The sequence below is a fragment of the Salvelinus alpinus genome, chromosome 14 (assembly GCF_045679555.1).
Source record: "Salvelinus alpinus chromosome 14, SLU_Salpinus.1, whole genome shotgun sequence".
Classification (NCBI taxonomy): Eukaryota; Metazoa; Chordata; class Actinopteri; order Salmoniformes; family Salmonidae; genus Salvelinus; species Salvelinus alpinus.
The window spans coordinates 13,284,834-13,311,130 of NC_092099.1; the positions used below are offsets into that span (position 1 = coordinate 13,284,834).

General features: G+C 43.1%; 1 protein-coding gene across 4 annotated transcripts in view; it reads left to right on the top strand.

Annotated features, from left to right (window-relative positions):
* The first annotated feature begins 1,638 nt into the window (after nucleotides 1-1,638).
* Nucleotides 1,639-26,297, top strand: part of LOC139538445 (sodium-driven chloride bicarbonate exchanger-like) — a 60,308-nt gene continuing 35,649 nt past the window's right edge. For 3 of the 4 annotated variants that reach the window (XR_011667743.1, XM_071340503.1, XM_071340505.1), the window contains exons 1-2: nucleotides 1,639-2,323; nucleotides 21,549-21,575. Coding sequence is in view for 3 of the 4 variants with exons in the window: in XM_071340503.1 (XP_071196604.1) it covers nucleotides 2,276-2,323; nucleotides 21,549-21,575 (75 nt within the window). In the remaining variant the exon portion in view is untranslated. Of the gene's footprint in view, nucleotides 2,324-21,548; nucleotides 21,576-22,396; nucleotides 22,736-26,297 lie in introns of those variants that run through there. The other variant, XM_071340504.1, reaches the window with a different exon arrangement.

The following is a 26,297-nucleotide window of genomic DNA, read 5'->3' on the forward strand; positions in this document are numbered from 1 at the left end:
CAGGGCCTGTCTTCATAAAGGGGGTCTCAGAGTAGGAGTGCTGATCTAGGATCAGATTCCCTCTGTCCATGTAATCTTAATCAATGATGATAATAAACGACTAAACATTCCCCCTGTTTCTCATAGTATTTTTTGGTAAAGTTGAAGCTCATTTACTGCATTTCTATACAATTAAAAAACTTTAAAATACTATTTTGTGAACAGCAAAAGCAACCAAAAATGAACCCAGCCATTATTGCCTTGGCTGCTGTAGTTTCATTCACCTCAGTCGATGTAAAAACACATAGCCTATTAGCCATACAAATGTAATGTTATACCCCTGAAAGCTGAAGGATTCACACTGACATGTAGCCTCAGCGACGGTTCAGTCCGTTGTAATGATGAATTGCATAAAATGATCAACTCTTCACATAGATGTCTCTTTTCTAAAATTACATAGTGTTCACATTTGTATTCCTAGGCATTACTAATCAAGCTCTGCACAAAAATACATCAATAGAGCACATTATATCACATTCACGTGAATTATTCGACTATTACTTATGATTCTGTATTAATATCAGTGACGTAAGTGGTAAGAAAAAGGTGGGTAATGGGAAAACTATAAACTCCAGTGGGCGATCGAGATAAGACAATCAACCACCGATATAAACGAGAATGTATGACATTTGTACAACTGTATTGTTTGCAATTTAATGTAGGCCTATATGGAAGATAAGCCATGTGGAGATGTTCATAGTGAAACATATCTTTATCTAATAAAAAATATCTAACTTGTTTGATAAGATTACTACAGATTTTCTCAGGGACCCCACATGAGGCTCCGACAGCAAGTTTGGGAACCACTGTACCACAGGAGGTTGGTGGCACCTTAATTGGGGGAGGACAGGCTCTTGGTAATGGCTGGAGCGGAATCAGTGGAATGGTATCAAATACATCAAACACATGGTTTCCATATGTTTGATGCCATTGCATTGACTCCGTTCCAGCCTTTATTATAAGCAGTCCTCCCCTCAGCAGCCTCCACTACTGACTGTACTAACTAACCTCTCGGTCTCCTCTGCTCAATTGCATGCATTTGCAGCCTGCCTCAGCCTCACCACTCACTGAGCGCCACATCACTGTCTGTCTCAGTAGCCTACTCTCTGTAAAGTAGTTATTATGAGAACTTAGTAGCCTGTTTTTTGCTCATGTAAAGGTAGGCTCCGTTTAACGTTAGCTCCTTACTTCATTCTTCTAGCTGGCTAAGTAGGCTAGCCAGAGACCTTCAACGTTACTGCAATAGAAGTCTGCCAGCAGCCACCTTTCCATGACATATATATATTTAGCTATAACAAAAAAGCGACTATTTACCATTTGTGCATGCATTCTCCGAGAGTAGGTTTTTGGTTGTTTGAGGGATGTCTGTAGACGCGGCAGGAATCGCAGGGTGGTTTTAAAAGGCATTTTGTCCGGCATCTCGCAAACACCGCCAGCAGCGTCTTTATTTGCCTACTTGAGCCGACTCCGAGCTGGGGTAGGCTGGTTCGTTTCACGTCTCAGGCCCTCGGTCTGTGCCGCGAGAAGGCGGGTTGGCCGTTTAAGAGAGAGTGGTGAATGTGCTGGTAAAAGGGCACACCCGGAAGTAAAATCCCGGGGATGCAGGAGAACATAACGAACAACCACTGTTGATTATTCCACTCGTTCGCAAAAAGGCAGGTGCGATTAGTATGGTCAGACCAATAATATAATAAGCGTTCTGAGCTTTGATCAACTCAAGGGGCAATATTTAGTTATTGACCCGTCATTTATTTTATTTATTGTGTACTAAATATATATTTTTATTATAATATACATATATGTTTATAGGTGTGCTTATATGTAGTTACGTTTATGTATATGCTCTCAGTTCTAATGCAGTTTGAGTCAGTAAAGTTTGTAAAGTTTGTCTTAGGTGTCTTTTAGAATTGTAATTTTGTCGTAATTAACATCAGCGAGATACGGTAGCCTACCAAAATTCTACATTTATGAGAAACCACCTCAATAATAAATGTGCTCCCAACAATCTATTCTGCGGCGTCACAAAACAAGAAGGATGCTTATTGTGTGCATTGATCAAATATAAACTGCGCCCATGTGAGGAATAATGATATCTGCCAAGGCTTCACGACTACTGCTAAACATGTGACCTTAGCGTGCCAGTTCGTGGTTTTCCGTACGGCACTTTTCAGACCTAACACTGGGAATAGTAAAAATAACACCACCATTCCATACTCCGGGAATTAGACTATCGAACATGGACATTAAGGACCAAGGCGCTCAAATGGAGGCGCTACTGCCAACGGTAAGAAGCTACTATTTCCCATTGCAATACACTGATTAGGCGGACGTTATCTTCTTTGTGGGGCACTCATCTTTAATATCCAAATATTTGAGGGTGAAAGTAATTTAGATATTTGACAAGTATCATGTTAAATGTACTACAGTATCATATTCTAGACGATATCAAAATCAGCGATATCGAACTAATTAGATCAACAGGGAAGCGGGTATTATTGTTATATCCGCTATGATCAACCACCTGCAGTTTTTTTAATATTTTGTTTTATTTTTATTTAACCTTTATTTAACTAGGCAAGTCAGTTAAGAACAAAATTTTATTTACAATGAGGGCAGTACCTAGCATAACATATGCCATATTCTTTTCACACATCAGACAGTTTCAACCTATTCATGAATTACTTTAGTATTTTCATGTGAAATGCAATTACATTTATTTTTGACAGCTTTGAATGATGTTCCATTATGCAGCCATTCTATTATAGGCTTCACATAAATTTAAAATGATAATATCAGTGAAATTCGATATACTGTATTTCTCTTCTCCTCAATAGGCTATATAGACTCATGTATGGATGCTCGTTCCTGCCACGCAAAAAACTAATCTGACTACAAATTATGACATAGTAATTCATAATTATGAGAGTAAGACATTATTGTGAGATAGTAAGTCATTATTATGAGATAGTAAGTCATTGTTATGAGAGAGTTGCTCATAATTATGAGATATGTCATTATAATGATATAGTAAGTAATAATTATGAGATAGTAAGTTGTTATTATGAGAGTGTAAGTCATAATTATGAGATAGTATGCCATTATTTTGAGATAACAAGTCATTATTTTGAGATGTGTAAGTCATAATATTATAGTAAGTTGTAAGTGTGTACTAAGTAAGTTAGTCGTATGTAAGTACTAGTAAGTGGTAAGATAGTGTGCATGTGTGTGAGAGATAGATAGAGAGAGAGTTAGTTTGTGGTGATATTGTTCTATATTAAGGGGTTGGAGAGTTTTGTTGATGTGAGTTGGTGCCTGTTTGAAAATCAGGAACTGGTACATCCAGTTTTGGACTTTTAAATTATTATTGAAGAATATAACTTAGAAATGCCTCATGAGCAACAGTCTTACCCCATCATAACCCAAAATATAAGCTTGTTTAACTCCATTGTTTGTAAACAATGTAATTGTAAACAAACACTGAATATCTTCAAAACATGGTTAAAACTATCATTTTGATCTCATGAATGGTCAGTCCATGCATCCATACAGGGCATTCGGGAAGTATTCAGACTATTCAGACCCCTTGACTTTTTCCACATTTTGTTATGTTACGGCCTTATTCTAGAATGGATGAAAAATTAATTCCTCATCAATCTACACACAATACCCCACAGTGACAAAGCAAAAACAGGTTTTTCAAAATTTCTGTAAATGTATTAAAAATAAAACCTGAAATGTCACATTTCTAAAGGTATTCAGACTCTTTACTCAGTACTTTGTTGATGCACCTTTGGCAGCGATTACAACCTCAATTTTTTGGGGGTATGACGCTACAAGCTTGGCACACCTGTATTTGGGGAGTTTCTCCCATTCATTTCTGCAGACCCTCTCAAGCTCTGTCAGGTTGGATGGGGAGCATCACTGCACAGCTATTTTCAGGTCTCTCCAGACATGTTAGATCGGGTTCAAGCCCGGGCTCTGGCTGCGCCACTCAAGGACATTCAGAGACTTGTCCCGAAGCCACTCCTGCGTTGTCTTGGCTGGGTGCTAAGGGTCGTTGTCCTGTTGGAAGATGAACCTTCGCCCCAGTCTGAGGTTCAGAGTGCTCTGGAGCAGGTTTTCATTAAGGATTTCTCTGTACTTTTCTCTGTTCATCTTTCCCTCAATCTTGACTAGTCTCCCAGTCACTGCCGCTGAAAAACATCCCCATAACATGATGCTGCCACCACCATTCTTCACCGTAGGGATGGTATTGGCCAGGTGATGAGTGGTGCCTCGTTTCCTCCAGACGTGATGCTTGGCATTCAGGCCAAAGATTTCAGTCTTAGTTTGATCGGACCAGAGAATCTTGTTTCTCATGGTCTGAGAGTCCTTTATGTGCTTTTTGTCAAACTCCAAGCGGGCTGTACTGTGCATTTTACTGATGAGTGGCTTCTGTCTGGCCACTCTACCATAAAGGCCTGATTGGTGGAGTGCTACAGTTATGGTTGACCTTTTGGAAGGTTCTCCCATCTTCACAGAGGAACTTTGGAGCTCTGTCAGAGTGACCATTGGCGGCCAGCTCTAGGAAGAGTCTTGGTGGTTCCAAACTTCTTCCATTTAAGAATGATGGAGGCCACTGTGTTTTTGGGGACCTTCAATTTTTTTGGTACCCTTCCCCAGATCTGTTCCTCTACACAATCCTGTTTCGGAGCTCTACAGACAATTCCTTTGACCTCATGGCTTGGTTTTTGCTTGGACATGCACTGTCAACTGTGGGACCTTATATAGACAGGTATATGCCTTGCTAAATCATGTCCAATCAATTAAATTTACCACAGGTGGACTCCAATTAAGTATAGAAACACCTCAGTTATGATCAATGGATACAGGATACACCTGAACTCAATTTCGAGTCTCATAGAAAATGGTCTGAATACTTATGTAGATAAGGTATTTCTGTTTTCGCTTTGTCATTATGGGGCGTTGTGTGTAGATTGATGAGGAAACATTTGTATTTAATCAATTTTAGAATAAGACTGTAATGTAATAAAATGTGGAAAAAGAAAAGGGGTCTGAATACTTTCCGAATGTACTGTATAGGAGAGTCCTTTCATCTATGTATTTGAGAGTGGTTACATTTATCCTGTCACATTCCTCAGCTGTTTACCAAATAAAGTTATGATTTATCATCTCATAATTTACTTACTATCTCATAGATTTTATTGGGTGGCAGGAACGAGCTTCCATACTCATGTCATCTAGAATATAATAGAGTTCTTTATTTTCTTCTAAGAGGAAATTCCTTGCACAAGGACAAATTATACCACCGGGTTCTAAAATATTAATATAAACATATTGCTAATGAATACATTTGTGAATCTGTAGAAAAAGCTGACTTTCAACAACAGGCTACCATTTTCAGTGAAGAGTGTAGCTTAGCATTGCAGGCCTGTACACAGAGTGTTAATTGCTTCTCCTATGGCAGATGCCATTTAATTTTACATTTGGTAAAACCAGTGGTGACCCCATGCGCCGAGATTATACAGTATATGAACCCAGGGAAATAGATTGTGCAGTATGTTTACACTGACATTCACTGAATCACAGACTCATGAGTGCAACCTATGAACTCATAAGCCTGATGCTAGGGGATAGTCTCAAGGTGCCTGCTAAGTGCCCTGCTAAAGATCAGAGAGAGCCTTCTTAATACAAATGAGATAAGTGATCAGACAAGTTGTATGTGTTCCAATGGCAGCCTATTCCTTTCAGTACACTACTTTTGACCAGGGCTCATAGGGCTCCCGTCAAAAGTAGTGCACTACGGAATAGGCTGCCATTTGTAACAAATATGTTGTCCCACCTATAGAGACAACCCATTGGGCAAACCATGTCATTTCAACGTGGAAATGTGGGTAATATTTGGTTGAGACGTTGATCAATGAGATTTCAACCTTAATTCACCGACTCAAAAAGACAGACAGAAGTCTTTTGATTTCCCAGTGTGTTATCACAATGCTTTCAACCATATGAAAGCTCAACCAAATTCCAATGGAAAAACAAAGTCAGATTTTTGGTTTAGTTGTCATCTAAATGTGTTATCACTGTGCTTTCAACCATTTATATAGCAACACAGTTCAAATGGGAATACAATGTCAGATATTTTGTATTTATACAACTTAATGTGTTATCACTGTGATTCTCTAATAGCACAACCAAATGACCGGGATTGCAGTTGAGATTACATTATAAGGACATAGTGCAAGTGATCAATGCTGTACAAGATTCTGTGCAGATTATTATAGCAATTGTGAATATCTCCTCAGACCTGCAGCCTTTGCATCGAATCAAATCAAACCAAATTGTATTTGTCACACACATGTTTACACATGTTAAACAGATGTTATTGCGGGTGTAGTGAAATGGTTGTGTTTCTAGCTCCAACAGTGCAGTAATATCTAACAATTCACAAAAATACACACAACCTAAAAGTTAAATAATGGAATTAAGGTATGTATACAGTGGGGAGAACAAGTATTTGATACACTGCCGATTTTGCAGGTTTTCCTACTTACAAAGCATGTAGAGGTCTGTCATTTCTATCATAGGTACACTTCAACTGTGAGAGACGGAATCTAAAACAAAAATCCAGAAAATCACATTGTATGATTTTTAAGTAATTAATTTGCATTTTATTGCATGACATAAGTATTTGATACATCAGAAAAGCAGAACATAATATTTGGTAGAGAACCCTTTGTTTGCAATTACAGAGATCATACGTTTCCTGTAGTTCTTGACCAGGTTTGCACACACTGCAGCAGGGATTTTGGTCCACTCCTCCATACAGACCTTCTCCGGATGCTTCAGGTTTCGGGGCTGTCGCTGGGCAATACGGACTTTCAGCTCCCTCCAAAGATTTTCTATTGGGTTCAGGTCTGGAGACTGGCTAGGCCACTCCAGGACCTTGAGATGCTTCTTACGGAGCCACTCCTTAGTTGCCCTGGCTGTGTGTTTCGGGTCGTTGTCATGCTGGAAGACCCAGCCACGACCCATCTTCAATGCTCTTACTGAGGGAAGGAGGTTGTTGGCCAAGATCTCGCGATACATGGCCCCATCCATCCTCCCCTCAATACGGTGCAGTCGTCCTGTCCCCTTTGCAGAAAAGCATTCCCAAAGAATGATGTTTCCACATCCATGCTTCACGGTTGGGATGGTGTTCTTGGGGTTGTACTCATCCTTCTTCTTCCTCCAAACACGGCGAGTGGAGTTTAGACCAAAAAGCTCTATTTCTGTCTCATCAGACCACATGACCTTCTCCCATTCCTCCTCTGGATCATCCAGATGGTCATTGGCAAACTTCAGACGGGCCTGGACATGCGCTGGCTTGAGCAGGGGGACCTTGCGTGCGCTGCAGGATTTTAATCCATGACTGCGTAGTGTGTTACTAATGGTTTTCTTTGAGACTGTGGTCCCAGCTCTCTTCAGGTCATTGACCAGGTCCTGCCGTGTATTTCTGGGCTGATCCCTCACCTTCCTCATGATCATTGATGCCCCACGAGGTGAGATCTTGCATGGAGCCCCAGACCGAGGGGGATTGACCGTCATCTTGAACTTCCATTTTCTAATAATTGCGCCAACAGTTGTTGCCTTCTCACCAAGCTGCTTGCCTATTGTCCTGTAGCCCATCCCAGCCTTGTGCAGGTCTACAATTTTATCCCTGATGTCCTTACACAGCTCTCTGGTCTTGACCATTGTGGAGAGGTTGGAGTCTGTTTGATTGAGTGTGTGGACAGGTGTCTTTTATACAGGTAACGAGTTCAAACAGGTGCAGTTAATACAGGTAATGAGTGGAGAACAGGAGGGCTTCTTAAAGAAAAACTAACAGGTCTGTGAGAGCCAGAATTCTTACTGGTTGGTAGGTGATCAAATACTTATGTCATGCAATAAAATGCAAATTAATTACTTAAAAATCATACAATGTGATTTTCTGGATTTTTGTTTTAGATTCCGTCTTTCACATTTGAAGTGTACCTATGATAAAAATGACAGACCTCTACATGCTTTGTAAGTAGGAAAACCTGCAAAATCGGCAGTGTATCAAATACTTGTTCTCCCCACTGTATATATATATATATATATATTATATAAGTGGCATAGACTAAAATGCAATAGAATAGAATACATTATATACATGTGAGATGAGTAAAGCAAAAACATGTAAACATTATTAGAGTAACTAGTGTTCCATTATTAAAGTGGCCAGTGATTTCAAGTCTATGTATATGGGGCAGCAGCCTCCAAGGTACAGGGTTACGTAACTGGTGTAAGCCGTCTAGTGATGGCTATTTAACAGTCTGACGGCCTTGAGACAGAAGCTGTTTTTCAGCCTCTCGGTCCCAGCTTTGATGCACCTGTACTGACCTCGCCTTCTGGATGATAGCGGGGTGAACAGGCAGTGGCTCGGCTGGTTGATGTCCTTGATGATCTTTTGGCCTTCCTGTGACATTGGGTGCTGTAGCTGTCTTGGAGGGCAGGTAGTTTGTCCCCGGTGATGCATTTGGCAGACCGCACCACCCTCTGGAGAGCTCCGCGGTTGCGGGCAGTGCAGGTGCAGTACCAGGCGGTGATACAGCCTGACAGGATGCTCTCAATTGAGCATCTGTAAAAGTTTGTGAGGGTTTTAGGTGCCAAGCCAATTTTCTTCAGCCTCCCGAGGTTGAAGAGGCGCTGTTACGCCTTCTTCTCCACACTGTCGGTGTGGGTGGACCATTTTAGATTGTCAGTGATGTGTACGCCAAGGAACTTGAAGCTTTCCACCTTCTCCACCGCGGTCCCGTCCATGTGGATAGGAGCGTGCTCCCTCTGCTGTTTCCTGAAGTCCACGATCAGCTCCTTTGTTTTGTCAACATGCTATCTTGAACATGCCCACTTTCTATGATTACAGAAGAAAAGATTTATAGTTACTGTAGACTAACCTCAAAATGTGGCCATGGATGTGTTATTTATTTTAAGGTTGAATAAATATGGTTACATTAGTTTGTAAGATAGGCTATTTACTGTATTTCAAAAATAATATTGAATTGTGTTTGGTTGACAGCTTAACAAAATATCAACATTTAAAGGATATCTAATGCTTGGAAGGTTTCATCTGAGCCACTGGCTTAATCCTATTCTTTCACTTTTATTTTTGGTTTAGTTGGAATCCAACATATAATTAAATATCTTTTAAATGTTGTTAATTGATTGCATTGTCAAACCAACACAATTCAATATTACTTTTGTAACACATCCATGGCCACTTTTTCAATACAGTAAATAGCCTATTAACTTGTTGACAAGTTAACACATTATGTTAACAAGTTAATATGCTATTTACAAAGTATTGCCAAAGGGATATTGAGTTGTGTTTGGTTGTCAATGCAACCAAATATCAACATTTGAAGGAGATGTATCTTTGGCTTTAATTCCAGTTTGTCTACAAATGAATAATTGATATGTTGGATTCATGCCTCCATCTAAACCATGTTATCAAAGTAAAGAATATGACTAAATCAAATCAACCTTTATGTAAAGTGCATTTAATGTTTGATTTTATTTTATTTAGTCCTATTCTTTACTTTGATTGTTTGTTGAGATGGAGACGTACATCCAACATATCATTTATTAATTTGTAGACAAACTGGAATTAAAGCCAGACTAAGTCAGTGGCACAAATGGAACTGCGTTGACAACCAAACACAATTCAATATCCAGTTTGGATATTACAGCACCTGGTATTCCTAGGTGGTCTCCCATCCTGGTACTACCCGGCCCGACACTGAACAGACGTGTTCAGGGAGGTATGGCAACAAGCATCTTTTTTTACTCAGTTTTCTCCCTGAATTAGGTCTCTTGGCTCATCTCACTACAACTCCTCATTGTGCTCCGGAGAGGCGAAGGTCAAGTCATGCGTGTTTGCAAATGATTAATTTATATGTTGGATTCATGTCTCCATCTCAACCAAACATCTACGTTAAAGAATAGGACTAAATCTAATCTAATCAAATGAATTGCACTTTGATTTGATTTAGTTATATTCTTTAACTTAGATTTTTGGTTGAGATGGAGACTTGAATCCAACATATTAATGACTAACATTTTAATTCAACCAAAGCTTAATCTTAGGCCTATACATTTATGTATTGTCTATTTTTAGTTGAACCCTGGGTTGAATTGAAATGAAAGCTGTTGATGATTTTGTAAATGCTATACTATATAGGCCTAAATGGTCTCATTGATGAAATTTGACTTATAAAGCATGGTTACATTTAATTTGCTCTGTTATACCTACCCTTTGGAATGACTTCGATAGCAACAGTGAATACATTTAGGTCTTAAGACATCTCTCAATAATCACTCTCAAGATAACACATTGGTAGTAGTCAGTGAGTACGTTTACATGCACAGTAATAATGAGATATTATACTGATTTTGGCAGTAGGCAGATTACACAATAGTCATGTAAACACCTTAAAACATCTGGTTTTCTGCGAAATCTCAAATTATTAGGACATGTAAACACCTAATTGGCGTTCCAGCGGTGTATTTGATCTGCGGATGTGCTAGCACCAGCCGAGCAAGCGTCCCTCTTTAGCGCAAGTGAAGTGACTTCGGGAGCAACTGAATCTATGTGTCTTATAAGCAGTTTTTACATATAAACTTGCATGTCTGCACTCAGAATCAAATATGTTTCCCCAAAATAGTGGTGTAGTAGAGAGTTTATTCTGATTAGCGATTTTCTGCATTTATCGGATTGCCATCAGGTAGCCTGATTTCAGATGTGTCCGTTTAAACAGGATTATTAGGGACATCGTTCTTCTTGCAAAGCATGTAAGCATTTTAATCTAAATATTACATTAATCTGACTATCCACAATAATCTCTTTATTGTGTGCCTGTAACCGTACATAGTGACACATATAAAAGCTAAGCAGGGCTTGGTTGAAACCTTTGGTGGGAGAACAAATGAATAGCTGTAGATAGAGCAACACTCCATAGGAGGTGCTGCCCAGCCTATATATATTTTTTCTGATAGTGGGTTTAAGGTTGAAAATCTGACTTAGTTTAAAAGGTACAAATTCAACATATTTTATACCGGGTTAGTCTATGTTGAAAAGAGGTTACAATGATGACATAATCCTGTGGTTGAAATTCCACCCTCAAAACAAAAGTTTTTGTTGATGACGTTTTTCAAACAGGTTTTTTCAAAAAATGTTTGATGACTTTTTGATGACAGTATATTTTCCATGTAGATTACACGTCACAATACGTCGACAAATGTACACTGAAACAACGTTGATTCAACCAGTTTGTTTCCAGTGGTTATAGACAGGCATCCATCCCTTCAAGTGCACTTTAGGCCAAGGGTGTCTGTAACCAGGAATAAAACTATATTCGACATTTGACTGTGGACAAAGTTAACGTATCTTGCACTGCACATAACTGTTAAAGTATTTTGGTTGGCTGCATTGGTGGGTGATGGAAGGGCCATTTCTAGCTTTTTGGGGGCCCTAAGTGAGATTTGGTTGGGGATCCCCGCCACCTCACGGGCAAAACATTTTAGAGGAGTGGAGAGAAACTTTTACAGCTTTAAATATAATATCCTGCAATTCTACACATTTTGGCCTTCAGGCGTACAGAAAACCACCCGAGCCACAGCCTGTTCACACCGTTAAAATCCAGGAGGTCAGTAGAGGTGCATCAAAGCTGGTACAGAGAGACTGAAAAACAGCTTCTATCTTAAGGCCATCAGACTGTTAAATAGCCATCACTAACCCGGTTACGCAACCCTGCACCTTAAAGGCTGCTGACCTATATACATGGACATCGAATCACTGGCCACCTTAATAATGGAACACTAGTCACTTTAATAATGTTTAAATAATGTTTACATACTGCTTTACTCATCTCATATGTATATACTGTATTCTATTCTATTTTAGTCAATGCCACTCTGACATTGCTCAATCTAATATTTATATTTTTCTTAATTCCGTTCTTTTACTTTTAGATTTGTTTGTATTGTTGTGAATCTTTTTAAGATACTACTGCACTGTTGGTGGCTAGGAACACAAGCATTTCTCTACACCCGCAATAACATCTGCTAAATATGTGTATGTCACCAATACAATTTGATTTTAATTTAATTTGATTTGAAATGTTGCAGTTTTAAAGCAGATTTCCTGCAGTTCAACACATTTTGCTATGACTCATGCCATGTTCATATGATATCTGAGTGAGAGTGACTAACAAAATCAATTGGGGCCTTCTAGAGGTCAGGGCCCCAATTCGGCCATGATTACTACAAGGTTTAGATAGCTGGCTAGACTAACTTACCTAGCAATCTATTAAATGTTAGCTGACATGGGTTAATTAAATGACTTTCAGTGACTGGCATAACAAAAGGAAAGCTGCTCATGCACTACCAAATTTCGAAATTGCACGTTGTGTAGCCTATTCTACTATCAAAACTAACAGTAAATTTAGACCCCGACTGACTTCCTAGTGGTCGCAGGGCCTTAAGCTGCTTATGTCGCTTATGCCTCGAAACGGCACTGGATGATGGGCTTCCTTCCTAAGAGCATATCCAGCAACTGCACAGGCCGCTGATGTCAACCTCAGTTTGCATGTCTCTGAGTGCTTGTGGAAGGAAGGATGCAATTAAAAAAATTCAAACTAGTCCAGATGAAATTAAAAATAGAATTTTTATGCACTTCCGGCATCTCTGCTGCTCTAATAACTTCCGAAGAGATTTGTTTTCATTATCCATTTGCTGTTGACAGTAAAGCAGCTTTTTATATAACCCCCACAATACAATCCTCTTCATAGACTGCATTGACTGGTATGATGACTGACAGGAGGATGACTGGTGGATGAGGCTGTTCTGTTCTGTTCCTGTGCTTAATGCTGTCACATACCAATTTCACAGTCATTTAAGTGTGGGGAAATAAATCATGTATAACTTTCTCCAGATCAGTGACTGAAATAAAATACTTAACTTTAGCTATATTTTTTAGATGATAAAAGCAGGACTGGACAACCTTCTTAACATGCAGATGGAGGTTTAGGTCAGGGTCCAACATTTAAATGCTCTTTAGGTTGTTTTGAGCCATGTGGAATGATGAGTACAGTAATCTCTGCTTACAGCACTATACTGTATTCCTGACTCTATTCTCTGTGCACAAAATGTTGTTGTGCTCATTATCCAATCAGACCTCACACTTCATCAGCAATTTGATTTAGATCGGATTTACTTCCTTGTCTGTTGTTTACAGAAATGTCATTTACGTACAGAAAATGCCCTGTGTTAAAAATCCACAACAAAAAGATGAGATATAAAGATTTGAAAGATACATACAAAGAATTCATGAAGATGACAACTTATTTTATGTGACATCCCACTAGGCACAGATGTCAGTTCAATGTCTAGTTTTGATTTACATTTGGTTGAGTTGTCAACTAGGGTGAATTCAACGTGAAATCAACTAAACCTTTCAACATGCCATTGGACTTAGGTTAAAAGTCGGGTGGAAGAAAAGTCTAAATTCCCTTACGTTGATGACTTTTTGCAAATCCAATCAGTTTTCCACATTGATTCAACGTCATCACATTGAATTTTCTTGTTGAAATGTCGTGGAAACAACGTTGATTCGACCAGTTTCTGCCCAGAGGGATATGTCTTCATGTATTGCCCACATGGCTTTACTGTATGCACTGCATTCATATATCAGACTCATATTCAGAAGCATCATCATCATAAATATTGGATATACTTTTATTATATTCTAGTCCACTAGTTGCTGAAAGCTATATAGTACACAGTGCCTTCGGAAAGTATTCAGGCCCCTTGATTTTTTCCACATTTTGTTATGTTACAGCCTCATTCTAAAATGGATTCAATCGTTTTTTTTTTTTTTTTTGCAAATGTATTAAAAATAAAAAATAGAAATATCTTATTTACATAAGTATTCAGACCCTTTGCTATGGAACTCGAAATTCAGCTCAGGTGCATCCTGTTTCCATTAATCATCCTTAAGATGTTTCTACAACTTGATTGGAGTCTACCTGTTAGAAATTCAATTGATTGGACATGATTTGGAAAGGCACAAACCTGTCTATACAAGGTCCCACAGTTGACAGTTCATGTCAGAGCAAAAACCAAGCCATGAGGCCGAAGGAATTGTCCGTAGAGCTCAGAGACAGGATTGTGTAGAGGCACAGTTCTGGGGAAGGGTACCAAAACATTTCTGCAGCATTGAAGGTCCCCAAGAACAGTGGCCTCCATCATTCTTAAATGGAAGAAGTTTGGAACCACCAAGACTCTTCCTAGAACTGGCCACCCAGCCAAACTGAGCAATTGGGGGAGAAGGACCTTGGTCAGGGAGGTGACCAAGAACCCAATGGTCACTCTGACAACTCTAGAATTCCTCCGTGTAGATGGGAGAAACTTCCAGAAGGACAACCATCTCTGCAGCACTCCACCAATCAGGCCTTTATGGTAGAGTGGCCAGACAGAAGCCACTCCTCAGTAAAAGGCACATGACAGCCTGCTTGGCGTTTGCCAAAAGGCACATAAAGCATCTCAGACCATTACAAACAAGATTCTTTTGTCTGATGAAACCAAGATTGAACTCTTTGGCCTGAATGCCAAGCATCACATCTGGAGGAAACCTGGCTCCATCCCTACGGTGAAGCAGGGTGGTGGCAGCATCATGCTGTGGGGATGTTTTTCAGCAGCAGGGACTGGGAGACTAGTCAGGATCGAGGCAAAGATGAACGGAGCAAAGTCAGAGAGATCCTTGATGGAAACCTGCTCCAGAGCACTCTGGACCTCAGACTGGGGAGAAGAGTCACCTTCCAACAGGACAATGACCCTAAGCACACAGCCAAGACAGCGCAGGAGTGGCTTTTAAGGTTAAAGTCTCTGAATGTCCTTGAGTGGCCCAGCCAGAGCCCGGACTTAAACACGATCCAACATCTCTGGAGAGACCTGAAAATAGAAGAATGGGATAAACTCCCCAAATACAGGTTTACCAAGCTTGTAGAGTCATACCGAAGCAGAGTCGATGCTGTAATTGCTGCCAAAGGTGCTTCAACAAAGTACTGAGCAAAGCATCTGAATACTTATACAGTGGGGAGAACAAGTATTTGATACACTGCCGATTTTGCAGGTTTTCCTACTTACAAAGCATGTAGAGGTCTGTAATTTTTTATCATAGGTACACTTCAACTGTGAGAGACGGAATCTAAAACAAAAATCCAGAAAATCACATTGTATGATTTTTAAGTAATTCATTTGCATTTTATTGCATGACATAAGTATTTGATACATCAGAAAAGCAGAACTTAATATTTGGTACAGAAACCTTTGTTTGCAATTACAGAGATCATACGTTTCCTGTAGTTCTTGACCAGGTTTGCACACACTGCAGCAGGGATTTTGGCCCACTCCTCCATACAGACCTTCTCCAGATCCTTCAGGTTTCGGGGCTGTCGCTGGGCAATACGGACTTTCAGCTCCCTTCAAAGATTTTCTAATGGGTTCAGGTCTGGAGACTGGCTAGGCCACTCCCGGACCTTGAGATGCCTAGTTGCCCTGGCTGTGTGTTCCGGGTCATTGTCATGCTGGAAGACCCAGCCACGACCCATCTTCAATGCTCTTACTGAGGGAAGGAGGTTGTTGGCCAAGATCTCGCGATACATGGCCCCATCCATCCTCCCCTCAATACGGTGTACATAGCCAATCTGTAAATCGCACATACCCAACTACCTCACCCCCATATTATTATTTACCCTCTTGCTCTTTTGCACCCCAGTATCTCTACTTGCACATCATCATCTGCACATCCATCACTCTAGTGTTAATGCTAAATTGTAATTATTTCGCATCTATGGCCTATTTATTGCCCTACCTCCCTACTCTTCTACGTTTGCACACACTGAACATCGATTTATCTGTTGTGTTATTGACTGTACGTTTGTTTATGTGTAACTCTGCGTTGTTTGATTTTGTCGCACTGCTTTGCTTTATCTTGGCCAGGTCGCAGTTGTAAATGAGAACTTGTTCTCAACTGGCCTACCTGGTTAAATAAAGGTGAAATAAAAAAATAAAAAATATTGTGTGTAGATTGATGAGGGAATCTTTTTTTCTTTTTTTTAAAATAAAGCTGTAACTTAACAAAATGTGGAAAAAGTCAAAGGCTCTGAATACTTTCCTAATGCACTGTATATGTTGGCTTCCCCCTGGGAAGTATTTGGCCTAAAACCCATAACTGCCATCTAAACCCTGTTGAGAAGTACTGGTGTCTCATGAACCATATGGCATAGAAAAGTATCATGCCAGTAATGTGCCCCACTAGACATGTGGAGGCCTTTGCTCTCCAAAAGGCTCACTCAGCCCTGCGTCCCAAATAGCACCCAATTCCCTTTATACTACCTTTGACCAGGGCTTTGATCAAAAGTAGTGTATTATGTAGAGATTATAGAATAGGGTGCATTTTGGACACAGTTTCAAGACTACTAATGGTTCTTTACCATTCGGCCATCAGATTTGCCACCAATGCTCCTTATAGGACACATTACATTTACATTTAAGTCATTTAGCAGACGCTCTTATCCAGAGCGACTTACAAATTGGTGCATTCACCTTATGACATCCAGTGGAACAGCCACTTTACAATAGTGCATCTAAATCTTTTAAGGGGGGGGGGGGGGGTGAGAAGGACTACTTTATCCTATCCTAGGTATTCCTTAAAGAGGTGGGGTTTCAGGTGTCTCCGGAAGGTGGTGATTGACTCCGCTGTCCTGGCGTCGTGAGGGAGTTTGTTCCACCATTGGGGGGCCAGAGCAGCGAACAGTTTTGACTGGGCTGAGCGGGAACTGTACTTCCTCAGTGGTAGGGAGGCGAGCAGGCCAGAGGTGGATGAACGCAGTGCCCTTGTTTGGGTGTAGGGCCTGATCAGAGCCTGGAGGTACTGAGGTGCCGTTCCCCTCACAGCTCCGTAGGCAAGCACCATGGTCTTGTAGCGGATGCGAGCTTCAACTGGAAGCCAGTGGAGAGAGCGGAGGAGCGGGGTGACGTGAGAGAACTTGGGAAGGTTGAACACCAGACGGGCTGCGGCGTTCTGGATGAGTTGTAGGGGTTTAATGGCACAGGCAGGGAGCCCAGCCAACAGCGAGTTGCAGTAATCCAGACGGGAGATGACAAGTGCCTGGATTAGGACCTGCGCCGCTTCCTGTGTGAGGCAGGGTCGTACTCTGCGGATGTTGTAGAGCATGAACCTACAGGAACGGGCCACCGCCTTGATGTTAGTTGAGAACGACAGGGTGTTGTCCAGGATCACGCCAAGGTTCTTAGCGCTCTGGGAGGAGGACACAATGGAGTTGTCAACCGTGATGGCGAGATCATGGAACGGGCAGTCCTTCCCCGGGAGGAAGAGCAGCTCCGTCTTGCCGAGGTTCAGCTTGAGGTGGTGATCCGTCATCCACACTGATATGTCTGCCAGACATGCAGAGATGCGATTCGCCACCTGGTCATCAGAAGGGGGAAAGGAGAAGATTAGTTGTGTGTCGTCTGCATAGCAATGATAGGAGAGACCATGTGAGGTTATGACAGAGCCAAGTGACTTGGTGTATAGCGAGAATAGGAGAGGGCCTAGAACAGAGCCCTGGGGGACACCAGTGGTGAGAGCACGTGGTGAGGAGACAGATTCTCGCCACGCCACCTGGTAGGAGCGACCTGTCAGGTAGGACGCAATCCAAGCGTGGGCCGCGCCGGAGATGCCCAACTCGGAGAGGGTGGAGAGGAGGATCTGATGGTTCACAGTATCGAAGGCAGCCGATAGGTCTAGAAGGATGAGAGCAGAGGAGAGAGAGTTAGCTTTAGCAGTGCGGAGCGCCTCCGTGATACAGAGAAGAGCAGTCTCAGTTGAATGACTAGTCTTGAAACCTGACTGATTTGGATCAAGAAGGTCATTCTGAGAGAGATAGCGGGAGAGCTGGCCAAGGACGGCACGTTCAAGAGTTTTGGAGAGAAAAGAAAGAAGGGATACTGGTCTGTAGTTGTTGACATCGGAGGGATCGAGTGTAGGTTTTTTCAGAAGGGGTGCAACTCTCGCTCTCTTGAAGACGGAAGGGACGTAGCCAGCGGTCAGGGATGAGTTGATGAGCGAGGTGAGGTAAGGGAGAAGGTCTCCGGAAATGGTCTGGAGAAGAGAGGAGGGGATAGGGTCAAGCGGGCAGGTTGTTGGGCGGCCGGCCGTCACAAGACGCGAGATTTCATCTGGAGAGAGAGGGGAGAAAGAGGTCAGAGCACAGGGTAGGGCAGTGTGAGCAGAACCAGCGGTGTCGTTTGACTTAGCAAACGAGGATCGGATGTTGTCGACCTTCTTTTCAAAATGGTTGACGAAGTCATCTGCAGAGAGGGAGGAGGGGGGGAGGGGGAGGAGGATTCAGGAGGGAGGAGAAGGTGGCAAAGAGCTTCCTAGGGTTAGAGGCAGATGCTTGGAATTTAGAGTGGTAGAAAGTGGCTTTAGCAGCAGAGACAGAAGAGGAAAATGTAGAGAGGAGGGAGTGAAAGGATGCCAGGTCCGCAGGGAGGCGAGTTTTCCTCCATTTCCGCTCGGCTGCCCGGAGCCCTGTTCTGTGAGCTCGCAATGAGTCGTCGAGCCACGGAGCGGGAGGGGAGGACCGAGCCGGCCTGGAGGATAGGGGACATAGAGAGTCAAAGGATGCAGAAAGGGAGGAGAGGAGGGTTGAGGAGGCAGAATCAGGAGATAGGTTGGAGAAGGTTTGAGCAGAGGGAAGAGATGATAGGATGGAAGAGGAGAGGGTAGCGGGGGAGAGAGAGCGAAGGTTGGGACGGCGCGATACCATCCGAGTAGGGGCAGTGTGGGAAGTGTTGGATGAGAGCGAGAGGGAAAAGGATACAAGGTAGTGGTCGGAGACTTGGAGGGGAGTTGCAATGAGGTTAGTGGAAGAACAGCATCTAGTAAAGATGAGGTCGAGCGTATTGCCTGCCTTGTGAGTAGGGGGGGAAGGTGAGAGAGTGAGGTCAAAAGAGGAGAGGAGTGGAAAGAAGGAGGCAGAGAGGAATGAGTCAAAGGTAGGCGTGGGGAGGTTAAAGTCGCCCAGAACTGTGAGAGGTGAGCCGTCTTCAGGAAAGGAGCTTATCAAGGCATCAAGCTCATTGATGAACTCTCCGAGGGAACCTGGAGGGCGATAAATGATAAGGATGTTAAGCTTGAAAGGGCTGGTAACTGTGACAGCATGGAATTCAAAGGAGGCGATAGACAGATGGGTAAGGGGAGAAAGAGAGAATGACCACTTGGGAGAGATGAGGATCCCGGTGCCACCACCCCGCTGACCAGAAGCTCTCGGGGTGTGCGAGAACACGTGGGCGGACGAAGAGAGAGCAGTAGGAGTAGCAGTGTTATCTGTGGTGATCCATGTTTCCGTCAGTGCCAAGAAGTCGAGGGACTGGAGGGAGGCATAGGCTGAGATGAACTCTGCCTTGTTGGCCGCAGATCGGCAGTTCCAGAGGCTACCGGAGACCTGGAACTCCACGTGGGTCGTGCGCGCTGGGACCACCAGATTAGGGTGGCCGCGGCCACGCGGTGTGGAGCGTTTGTATGGTCTGTGCAGAGAGGAGAGAACAGGGATAGACAGACACATAGTTGACAGGCTACAGAAGAGACTACGCTAATGCAAAGGAGATTGGAATGACAAGTGGACTACGCGTCTCGAATGTTCAGAAAGTTAAGCTTACGTAGGAAGAATCTTATTGACTAAAATGATTAAGATGATACAGTACTGCTGAAGTAGGCTAGCTGGCAGTGGCTGCGTTGTTGACTTTGTAGGCTAGCTGGCAGTGGCTGCGTTGTTGACACTACACTAGTCAAGTCGTTCTGTTGAGTGTAATAGTTTCTACAGTGCTGCTATTCGGGGGCTAGCTGGCTAGCTAGCAGTGTTGATTACGTTACGTTGCGTTAAAAGAACGACAATAGCTGGCTAGCTAACCTAGAAAATCGCTCTAGACTACACAATTATCTTTGATGCAAAGACGGCTATGTAGCTAGCTATGTAGCTAGCTACGATCAAACAAATCAAACCGTTGTACTGTAATGAAATGAAATGAAAATGTGATACTACCTGTGGAGCGAAGCGGAGTGCGACCGGGTTGTTGAGTGCGGAAGTTCTATTCGGTAGACGTTGGCTAGCTGTTGGCTAGCTAGCAGTGTCTCCTACGTTAAGGACGACAAATAGCTGGCTAGCTAACCTCGGTAAATTAAGATAATCACTCTAAAACTACACACTCTAAACTACACAATTATCTTGGATACGAAGACAGCAAAGACAACTATGTAGCTAGCTAACACTACACTAATCAAGTCGTTCAGTTGAGTGTAATAGTTGCTACAGTGCTGCTATTCGGTAGACGGTGGACGTTTGCTAGCTGGCTAGCTGCTGGGCAGATAGCAGTGTAGACTGCGTTAGGACGACGAAATACGATAATTACGCAATTATCTTTGATACAAAGACGGCTATGTAGCTAGCTAAGAAGAAATTGCTAAGATTAGACAAATCAAACCGTTGTACTATAATGAAATGTAATGTAATGAAATGTAATGAAAAGTTATACTACCTGCGGACCAAAGTGCGAATGCGACCGCTCGCTCCAACCCGGAAGTGACACATCACTGCACTCTATACTCTTCTGTAAACTGGCCATCTCTGTATATCCGTCGCAAGACGCACTGGTTGATGCTTATTTATAAAACCCTCTTTCAACACCCGTTCTGCCAGTCACATTCTGTTAAAGGTCCCCATAGCAAACACATCCCTGGGTCGCTTGTCTTTTCAGTTCGCTGCAGCTAGCGACTGGAACGAGCTGCAACAAACACTCAAGCTGGACAGTTTTATCTCCATCTCTTCATTCAAAGACTCAATCATGGACACTCTTACTGACAGTTGTGGCTGCTTTGTGTGATGTATTGTTATCTCTACCTTCTTGCCCTTTGTGCTGTTGTCTCTGCCCAATATTGTTTTTTCCCTGTTTTGTGCTGCTACCATGTTGTGCTGCTGCCATGTTGTGTTGCTACCATGCTGTGTTGTCATGTGTTGCTGCCATGCTATGTTGTTGTCTTAGGTCTCTCTTTATGTAGTGTTGTGTTGTCTCTCTTGTTGTGATGTGTGTTTTGTCCTATATTTTTTTAAACATTTTTTTATATTTTTAATCCCAGCCCCCGTCCCCACAGGAGGCCTTTTGCCTTTTGGTAGGCCGTCATTGTAAATGAGAATTTGTTCTTAACTCACTTGCCTAGTTAAATAAAGGTTACATTTAAAAAAAATAAAAAATAAAAATACTGGTGAGCAGCACAAGTTCTGCCCAACACAGGTTACCAATTCTGCTTTCGTAGTTGTTATGTTTCATGAACTGCCATGGACTTGCTTGCCTAAAAAATGCTTATAATGACAATTCTGTTTATTCAGGTGTCAACTCCTGGACACAGAAGTGTGGTAAGTTAGTTCTCAGATGTATATTTTATGTGCATGAAAAAACATTTTATTTCTGTTTACTGGTCTCTCTGTCAAAGTACATCCTTATGTGTCTCTAAAATAGATTCATAAAATCAATGCTAAACAATTGAATTATCTCAGTGTCAGTGACATTGTTGTGTTTGTTCAAACTGGCATTGATACACAAACGAACATTGTTCAATATGTAAATGCTGGTACTGGTACGCAATGCATCATGTAAAGGGTCCAATGGAGCCGTTTTTATCTCAATATCAAATTATTTCTGGGTAACAATGAAGTAGCTTACTATGATTGTTTTCAATTTAAATGGTCAAAAATAAACAAAAATAGCTTCTTAGCAAAGAGCAATTTCTCAAGCAAGAATTTAGCTAGGGCTGTCTGGGAGTGGTTTGAGTGGGAGGAGAAAAACGGAACATTTGCTGTTTTTGGCAGAGGTTTGGAACACAACTCCTTCCCACCAAAATAGGCGGAAATTTCAGGTGGTCTTTTCAAACAGCTCTCATAGTGTAGAAATATAAAACACACATTTTTGACTGCACTGGGCCTTTAAAATAATGAACTTACACTGTATAGAAGGGTTTTAGTTGGCTACATTGGGGTGATAGCTCCCCATCTTTTGTATTGCCTCATGGTTTACCTGAGCTCCAGTCTGTAGAGATAGAGAGAGAGAACAAGGTCAGGCCAGAGTGGCTAGGCTGACGGGTCAAGGCGGTGCGGAGCGGAGTGGTGCAGCGATGGCAAGCTGCTACAACAGGGGCTTTACTCTGAAAGCCATACAAAAGAGGGAAACACAGTGGCTTAGCACCAGCTATCTCCCTCTTAGAGAAGAGTCTGGACACCAGTGATGTCATTGTTGTAATCTCATGCAGGATTGGTGGATAAATGGTTGCTCAGTTGCTAAAATCAACAGAGGGAGTGAGTGTGCATTTGTAAGGCTGTTCCTGTCATCGTGAGAAGGTAGACTGCTTTGCAGAGTGTGTGACTGTCCCGGGAGCAGAGGCACACAGGTACTACGGAGCTCAGCTCGGCCTCCTGACCTCGGCTCAGCAGCACTCCTAAGTACAAGAGGACACCTTAAGGATATGTTCATGCATTCTGCTGGAGGCTTGGGTCCTAAAAGTCGTTTTTATTCTTTAAAGGTATAACTGTGCTCTGCTCTCTGTTCTGCTCTGTGTTTGGGAGGATGTTCTTCGCCAGATGTTCTTAAGGCTATCTAAGGGTGCGTGTGTGTGTGTGTGTGATGCTGATGTTTCCTGTTAATGCTAAAAGCCTTTTAGAAATATCTGTACAACTCGGTGTCAAACAGCTTCACTTTAACATGCTTGCAGTATCCTGTTCTTTAATGACATCAGGGCAAAGTTAACGCAACGAAGTATACTATTTGAACGGTGTAAAGTTAATAGCGGAGTGAACACTGTATCGAAGAGTACAGTAAGTACACCTCTCAGAGATAGGAGAAGATAGAGGAGAGATAGAGGGCAGCCAGGGGGCTGAGGTGGGAGAGATGTCCTGCTGGAGAAGATAGAGGAGAGATAGAGGGCAGCCAGGGGGCTGAGGTGGGAGAGATGTCCTGCTGGAGAAGATAGAGGAGAGATAGAGGGCAGCCAGGGGGCTGAGGTGGGAGAGATGTCCTGCTGGAGAAGATAGAGGAGAGATAGAGGGCAGCCAGGGGGCTGAGGTGGGAGAGATGTCCTGCTGGAGAAGATAGAGGAGAGATAGAGGGCAGCCAGGGGGCTGAGGTGGGAGAGATGTCCTGCTGGAGAAGATAGAGGAGAGATAGAGGGCAGCCAGGGGGCTGAGGTGGGAGAGATGTCCTGCTGGAGAAGATAGAGGAGAGATAGAGGGCAGCCAGGGGGCTGAGGTGGGAGAGATGTCCTGCTGGAGAAGATAGAGGAGAGATAGAGGGCAGCCAGGGGGCTGAGGTGGGAGAGATGTCCTGCTGGAGAAGATAGAGGAGAGATAGAGGGCAGCCAGGGGGCTGAGGTGGGAGAGATGTCCTGCTGGAGAAGATAGAGGAGAGATAGAGGGCAGCCAGGGGGCTGAGGTGGGAGAGATGTCCTGCTGGAGAAGATAGAGGAGAGATAGAGGGCAGCCAGGGGGCTGAGGTGGGAGAGATGTCCTGCTGGAGAAGATAGAGGAGAGATAGAGGGCAGCCAGGGGGCTGAGGTGGGAGAGATGTCCTGCTGGAGAAGATAGAGGAGAGATAGAGGGCAGCCAGGGGGCTGAGGTGGGAGAGATGTCCTGCTGGAGAAGATAGAGGAGAGATAGAGGGCAGCCAGGGGGCTGAGGTGGGAGAGATGTCCTGCTGGAGAAGATAGAGGAGAGATAGAGGGCAGCCAGGGGGCTGAGGTGGGAGAGATGTCCTGCTGGAGAAGATAGAGGAGAGATAGAGGGTAGCCAGGGGGTTGAGGTGGGAGAGATGTCCTGCTGGAGAAGATAGAGGAGAGATAGAGGGCAGCCAGGGGGCTGAGGTGGGAGAGATGTCCTGCTGGAGAAGATAGAGGAGAGATAGAGGGCAGCCAGGGGGCTGAGGTGGGAGAGATGTCCTGCTGATGTCAGCCATTGATCCCTGGGTTACAGGAGAGGAGATGAGTGCACCCATATTAATTCTGCACCAGCAAAGGCGAAGCCTGCTTGCCATTTGGTATTACAGAGCCTGTAGGGATGATATGCTTTTGGATGTCCTTCGTGATTCTTAGAGAGGTGCCAACTTTGTTGCGGGAAAAGTGAATGGAGGTTGATGGACTGTATTCTTTGTATTATGTACTTTGTGTTCTATGCAAAGCTGAGCTCATCTGAGCAGTAGACGCTGATCTTGGGTCAGTTTAGCATTCCCCCCCACTAATGGTTAAGGTTAGGATTGGGGGAAGGGAAGCTGAACCTAGATCTGTACCTATGGGAAACTTCAACCCGGAGCCATCTGAGCACGGTGTTGTTGTCATTATGAGGCTGCTGGTGCAATTGCTGCCGGAGTGAACATTGCCATCTGCACGGATCAGACCCCAAATTATGTCTGCCTCATCCAATTAAATCACTTGGGCTGCCCCCACTAATGCCCCACAGTCCTCTGCTCTTAAATATGCCTTTTGCCTTTGAGTGCACAGCGCTCATACAGTGCGAGTTAGGCCAACACTATTCCACATCACCACCCTTTCTATTTTCAACACCGTTGTTCATGTATTGTAGCCTACTGATCTCTGGTCATCTTTTTTCTCTCTTGTCATTCATTCCTACAGTATGTCACGCTGCTACTGTATGCTCGATGTCATTCTCATTGGGAGTGTTGGATGTAGTGTTGGATGTAGATCAAATCAAATCAAATGCATTTATAAAGCCCTTCTTACATCAGCTGATATCTCAAAGTGCTGTACAGAAACCCAGCCTAAAACCCCCAAAACAGCAAGCAATGCAGGTGTAGAAGCACACATGTAGTGTTGGATGTCGTGTTGGATGTCACACCAGGTTAGCCCGAAACTCCACATAGAGAGGTGTTGTAGTTGGGGGAAAATAGGTCACAAGCCATTGCTTCCTAAAACACACTACATTAACACTTTACACGCACAACAATACACGCCTTGGCCTGCTTTATTGTACAGACAGCGTAGAACGCTATACACGACAAACAGAAACACTTCCGGATGCACACAGACAAAACTGAATACAGTAAGAACACATTTTAATGTAAGCTAATGTACTGCGCAGCCGGGACAAAGAGGACTAAGTAAGTAAATGTTCTGTTAATATATCGCTGAACAAAATGTGCGGTGTGTACTTTAATCCTGAAGCACTGTACAGACTTTGATCCCTCCTGTGTATTAGCATTCAGATTACCAACCTGGGTCCTGGCCACGGAGCCTGACCCATGTGCCACAGCAGCTGTGGAAGGACAGCAGTGTCCTTCAGAATCCAAATGGGCCCTTATGTCCTAGCGCTGGTCCAGGGCCAGAGCTTCTGTTGGAACTAGGAACACAAGTATTTCGCTGTACCCGCAATAACATCTGCTAAATAAGTGTATGCGACCAATACCGTTTTATTTTATTTTATTTTGATGTCCAAGACAGGTTTCAGGGAAGCATGAGCCAAGGCAAACCTGACATGCTAGATCTATACAGCACATGTAATCAATGATAACACACTTCACCCATACTTCAATTGTACTGTAGATGTAATTTGTAGATAAACCTCTATGCTTGTGTCTGTGTTGTGGGAGTGACAGGTCTGATAGCAGAGCGTGCTGCTGCGTCATTGAAGCACTACAGTAGTGTGGGATGTGTACTGTAATGCTCCCAAGTCCAGATGTTTGCTCTACACAGAAATGCTGCTGCACTGTAATTACAGCTTGGATGTACTTACTGCACTTGATGAGACCAGGCCATTAGTACATTATTCAACAATAGATTGGTTGCGTCCCAATTGCGCCCAAATGGGCACTGGTCAAAAGTAGTACGCCGTATAGGGAATAGGGTGACATTCGAGACGCGGCCATGGACTTGAGAGACATCATCGATGCTTTCGAAAACTTGATCTTTGACCTCTGAACTTTGTCTTTTAATGTCTCTGTTTTGATGCTTTCTGAATCCCCCCCCCCCCCCCATACAACCTGTTCACACACATGACATCCTCCTACTAGAGCGCGTTTTGCGTGAGAGGCCATAGTCCTGGCCGAAGAATCAGAGATGTCCAAAGTGTTGTCTTCAAAGT